General features: G+C 38.7%; 2 protein-coding genes across 3 annotated transcripts; both read right to left on the bottom strand.

The window, feature by feature from the left end:
• Positions 1–1,311: 1,311 nt before the first annotated feature.
• Positions 1,312–3,195, bottom strand: Acbp2 (Acyl-CoA binding protein 2). Of its 2 annotated transcripts, none has more exons than XM_017069105.4 (3): positions 3,083–3,195; positions 2,269–2,300; positions 1,312–1,669 (listed from the first exon to the last, which is right to left on the bottom strand). In XM_017069105.4, exons 2-3 carry the CDS (start codon positions 2,281–2,283, stop codon positions 1,421–1,423), a joined length of 264 nt encoding a protein of 87 aa, XP_016924594.1. In that variant the 5' UTR covers positions 2,284–2,300; positions 3,083–3,195; the 3' UTR covers positions 1,312–1,420. The 2 variants fall into 2 exon arrangements, with proteins under 2 accessions (XP_016924594.1, XP_016924595.1); XM_017069106.4 differs by lacking the exon at positions 3,083–3,195 and adding an exon at positions 2,967–2,985.
• A 294-nt stretch (positions 3,196–3,489) lies between these two features.
• Positions 3,490–4,127, bottom strand: Acbp3 (Acyl-CoA binding protein 3). Its single transcript, XM_065864612.2, has 3 exons — positions 4,114–4,127; positions 4,004–4,042; positions 3,490–3,816 (listed from the first exon to the last, which is right to left on the bottom strand). Exons 2-3 carry the CDS (start codon positions 4,010–4,012, stop codon positions 3,571–3,573), a joined length of 255 nt encoding a protein of 84 aa, XP_065720684.1. The 5' UTR covers positions 4,013–4,042; positions 4,114–4,127; the 3' UTR covers positions 3,490–3,570.
• Between the last annotated feature and the right edge of the window lie 1,556 nt (positions 4,128–5,683).

Here is a 5,683-nt window from a genome sequence, read left to right as displayed (position 1 = left end):
TCCGAAACTAAAACTGAGCGCAATGGAATGGCAAGGCAAAAGCAGAGGCAAAAGCAAAGGCCCAATTGTCAGACTGGCCGACACCGACTGGTTGTTGTTGCTGCTGCTCTTGGCTCTTGCCTGTTTGTTTTGCACGATCGTTCGCTCTCTCCGGCTCTCTCTCAACGGCGGCCAAGTTCTCACCGGCTCTCCAGCGGTCTACCTTTTTTGCCTCACTCTTTGCTACCGTTTCTAAGAACAGGTGTATCAGTTCTATAGACACTTTTGAGTTTTTAAGATTATTGAAGCAAAAGTAAGAGCCTTTAAGGGCTATAAAACATTTAAAAGGGTGCCTAAATGTAGACTGTGGAAACTTTTAAGTCATATGTTGCACTTCCGGTTTTAAAATGAATAGCACACATCTTGGCGCCTTCCATCCAATTTCTATGTTAGCCACAAAAAAACATTATATAAAATTCGTAGCAACATAATTATGTAACTGATTATAAAAGTTTTAAGCAGTTTTAAAAAATAGCCCTGCTAATATTCTGTAAAAAACCGACACAAACTGGATGTTTATTTAAATGATCATTTTCATGAAAAATAATAAATTATTACATTTATATAATTACGCACAACAGTTAAACATTTGTAAAAGAAATAACAGATTTAAAACAGTATTAAATTAAAGTAAAAAATAAATATTTTTACCCATCACTTTTATCCACTCTCCCTTTGTTACATCAAATCAGTAATAGATCCATTTTGTAGGGTATCGGCTGATCGAACTCCCTCAAGTACCCTAGTTTGCTGCTCTTCTTGCCCACACACCAGTTTATCGCCGTTTTGCCTTTGCGCTTTTCATTCATAAACAAAAAACGCTTGGCGGCATTGTTGTTGCTCTGCTATCCATTCTCCTTCTGTGCCTGCTTCTTCTTCTCCTGCTTCACCTGTTGCTTCAGCAATTGGCAACCAGCAACATGTTGCTACCGGCAGTTGTAATGTTGCGGATGCATTTAAAGCATTTAATGCCATTTAAATCACGGAAAATCGTAGCTTATTATCGAGAGCTTTTCGATAATTTCCATTGCGCCTTAAGCGGATATAAAGCCTCAAGCCTCAAGGTCGCCAATTTCGGATATCTTTTTCCGGAGACTTTGAACCCCGCCGGAGGTTTGGGCAAACACACTCGAAGATCCATTAACGATGCGCCGCTAACAAGCGCCACTGGTGGTGCAAAGTACAGAGAATCGGTGCAGCCACTTCCTCTATTTGCCAGGTAAACAGCCCCGGGCTAAGCGAATGCAACACTTGAGTCATGGGGTCAACATCTTTTAGTACAAAATTAACATACAACGTTTATTCCGCATTATAGGTAACACTACATAGTATAGTCTCTGGTTGGTTTTGGGATCGATAATTGCTGGTTTCGGTACCCCTTCTAGGCGTACTTGGCCACCAGACCCGCCACGAAGGTGACGTACTCCTGCTGGGCGGCCTCGCTGCTCTTGCCCTTCTGGTTGTTCCAGGCCTCCCACTTGGCCTTGCCCTTGAGGTCCAGGAAACCCGGCTTGGCGGTATCGTTGTCGCCCACACTGGCCTGCTTAAACAGGGCGTACAGCTCCAGGAACTCGTCGTCGCTGGGACGCTTGGTCAGGCTCTTCACCTTCTCGGCGGCGGCGTTGAATTGCTGGGGAAAAATGGAAGTGATATATGTATAACTGTTCAACCAATCTATAGGGTACTTCAATCAAATCTCTAAATCATCAGTTACTCGGAAAAATAATTTTGTATATTTAAAAAAACATCGTTATCTTGTTTTTGCTTTTAAATGAATACTAAGAAATCAGGTAAAGGTATGGAATATAGTGAACAAAATAATATAATATTGGTCAATATTATTATAATATTTATCATTTGAAACACTATATACATAAATAAAATCATTATTTCTATACGCTTACCAAAATAAAATTGTTTTAAAAAATGAAAATCGAGTATACCTCTCGAAAAGAACGAAATATAGGTGTATATAAAATGCAGATTGACTTAAAAGAGACTACAAAAATAGAATAGAATAATATTAACACATATTAACTGAAGATTAACGCTAAGTCATTTCACGGTGTATACTTATTAAGAATAAATTACTCTTATAAAAACAAATTTTTTTTCAGTGTGAAGAAATCGAACAGGTGATTAGCCGCTGTCTTATCGCTGTGCTAGGAATACCCCCAAACTTTATAGACTGTCGCGATCAGAGCGGAATATTTCGCGGGAAGTACTTACCTCGGAGAGGGACATTCTGGGTTATATTTTATCTGCAAGTAGTGGTAAAAAAGTTAATTTAGTCATGTCTATAAAGCGCTTAGTTTAATGTTTATTAGCGTAATAATTAAAACCAGTTCCGAATGGAGAGGCTGGCGTGTGCCAAACAGAGCCAGGTGGGCTTGAACTTTGGCCTCGTCGGGCGATCTCGAAAAACTAATGGATGTTTGCTAATGGATGTTTGCCGGCCCAGGCCCTTACACATGTCCGACTTTCTCCCAGCAGAAATACATAATTTGAGCAGAACTTGAAGAATCTATGCTGCGGAAGCAGAAGACGCAAATACCTGGTTCTGGGCTGAGATTTTAGTAAAGGGAGCGGACAACCGTTAGCGGCCGAGTTTGCTCGGCGAATTTTGACCAATATGGATTTGGGCGTGGGCTTTGTACGTGTCGAGCGGAATACCGGCCAAATTTGGTCATGCAAATTTATGGTAACAAAGCTTGCAACTGTATAATATACTCGAAAATACTTATTTATTTTAGGGGCAAAAAGTCACAATGACTTAAAAGTCGAAATGTTCTGGACAGTATGTTCCAGAGTTGATATTTGTAATTATTAAATTCGACTGATTTTCACAACATTATTTTTCCTCGGTGCTGATAGCATATAATTTTCCATAATTGAAAATGGCAGGTGTCCAAATTTGCACAGGTTACCTCTAGCTAAATGAGTACTTTATGTGTCACAACCACAATTAGTGGGCACTGATAGGTGGATAGGGCCTTTGGGGTAATTGGATGCAGACTGCGGGCAATTTAAACTGGGCACTTACTTTTGTGTTGACTGTCACAGAACTAAACAGTGTCTGAATTCCAATCTGGCGGTGACTTTCAATTTAAGTCATTCCATATCGCACGATCGCCCTCAACGAGAAAGCTTCTCCCCGGTGAGAAATACGGAGAGCGAGAGCAGCTCCGATAGAATTCTCAGTGGATCAGGGAGCTTTCGCTCGAGTGGGTTAGGCAATCGCGGTGGTGATAATGCAGGCCCACTGATAACAGAGCCGATTCGATGATAAACCACCAAACCAAACCGAAGCGTAGCCACGTAATCGTGTTTGGATCGAAGTTCGAGCGGTCCTCCTATCGCAAAAAACCACCGGATTCAGGGGACCGGGGGATGGGCCATATAATGCACGAAAGCTCCAATAAAATGCCGCTCAGCGGGACAAACACCTGATTATTGCTCATATCTTAGAGTATCTTTATTGTTCATCTAAGTAGTCGCAGGTGTATGGGGGGTCCGGAATCAGATATCCGTTTAGGCGTACTTGGGAGCGTACTTCTCGTACACCTTCACGTAGGCCTCCTTGGCGGCCTCCTTCGAGAGACCCTTGTTGGAGCTCCAGGCCTCGTACTTGGCCTTGTCCTTCAGAGCCAGGGCGCCGGGCTTCTCGATGTTCACATCGCCAACGGTGGCCTGCTTGAAGAGGCCGTAGAACTCCAGGAACTCGGCATCGGTGGGCTTCTTGGTGAACTTCTTGGCGAGTTCAGAGGCTTCTTCGAACTGTTTGGAAATACAAAACTATTAGAGGATGCTGTCATAACCCTAACACTATCCTAAGTTGAATAAAAAGATAGAAAACACTTTAAAGTCTTTAAAGACAGGTCTTTTTCCAAGATCTTCCACAAAACTCTAATTTTCCGATTTGTAATTCTCTTAGTAATTTATATCCATAGTGCATAATACTTACGGACACCATGTTGTCAAAATTGGATTCTTGTTGGTAATGCTAAAGATGGAAAAAAGTAAGTCCTAATTAAATATGGTTCAGCAACAAGGTTTCTCCGCTAATGTGCTTACCACTGGAAAAGGCAAAGACGTTTGAATACTTCTAGGTCTTTTAGTCGCGCTTATAAAGCCTTAGAAGCATTTCATTTTAGTTAGTTTATTGATTCAAGTCAAATATTCCCATTTTGCTGGTAATCAGCAGATATCAATATCTTTATTTCGCTAATTTCGTTGCCCAACTACAAGCGAGCGACATTGTCAAAGGTAGCGATATTGGAGATAGCCCCCGGATACACTTATCGTTTCTTTCATGTTTTAGGAACCAAGGGCGTACTTTAGGTGGATTCACCGGCGATAAGTCTCTGGACTGAAAAACTTTTACGACTAGCTGTAAATAATGACGAATTTCTTGCCCCCAACTCTTAGGTACAATCTAAATGATTATAAATGGAATAAATCCATTACTGTATATACGTGGCTTCTTTGTCAGCATCAGCTGTTTATTGCTGGGTTGTCCCCCTTTTCAACAAATTAAGTAAAAATTGAAAATTGTATTACAAATTACCTGTTTAGTTTCCATCGCTAACAATGAATAATTTGAAGCTATTCCAATCTCGTGGGTAAAAAAACATAACATAACATAACCTATTATAATTTTATATGTACATTTTTTCAAAGCTGATTGCTTAAAAATGTTTTATAATTAATATTTCAATGGAGTACAAGTTCGCGCAAATCTAGTTTACTAAATGATTAGATTGATTATCAATAATCACTTTTAATAGGAACATCCTAAAAGTGTGCTTTTGTTTTGTGAAACATTTGTGTAAAAAAGAGTTGGTAAACATACCTATACATTTTGTCAAAATAAAATACCACTATAAATAGGTATGTAATTTATATTATTTTGAAACATGCAGGTCCCAAGTTTAATGTATCATAATATCTTTTTGATAAAAAAAGGATGCTGACTTTAACAATTTGATTTCATCAAAGTTTATATTAATTTCTTGTTGGAAATTCAGTTCTAAAGTTATAACTTCGTTTCGTTTTGGGGTTACTTAAACACCGGAAATACTTACTTTATCTTAATTTTGATTCGGTGAATCATATCAATAAGAAAGAAATCTTAGACATGAGTAACTGTTTCCAAAAAATAAGTAAAAGATTAATTTTAACTTTATTTGTATCTATTTGTTTTATTTTTTATACAAACATATTTTTATTAAATTTCTATATAAAACCTCGGCCACTAGTATTTCTTTAATAAGTAAGAATTTCTTTCCGGTACTCCTCTACCTTTTTTACCTACTCCAAAGTTATTATCCAGTATAGCTGCCTTGAAGTGCCTTGTAATTAATTTTTATGAACGTGATGACTAGATGAACCTGTCCAGTTTCTTTTCTTACCAAATAGCAAGAGTAGTTTGAGATATGAGACCTTTAAACAATGCCCAGAATTGAGACGTAGATAGTCCAGACTAATTAATGTAGACGGTGGGCAATCCAATATGTGATGTAGAAAAAACAATACACACGAATAGATTTATTTTTCTATATTTATACTTCCACTTTACAAGCGTTTAATCAGATTAAGATAAGTATGGAGTGGGTCATATGATCGCATTCTGCAAATTGCGTGG

This window comes from Drosophila suzukii, chromosome 3 (assembly GCF_043229965.1).
Source record: "Drosophila suzukii chromosome 3, CBGP_Dsuzu_IsoJpt1.0, whole genome shotgun sequence".
Lineage (NCBI taxonomy): Eukaryota > Metazoa > Arthropoda > Insecta > Diptera > Drosophilidae > Drosophila > Drosophila suzukii.
Note: the sequence above shows the minus strand (reverse complement) of the source record. Positions and strands in the feature narration are given on the sequence as shown.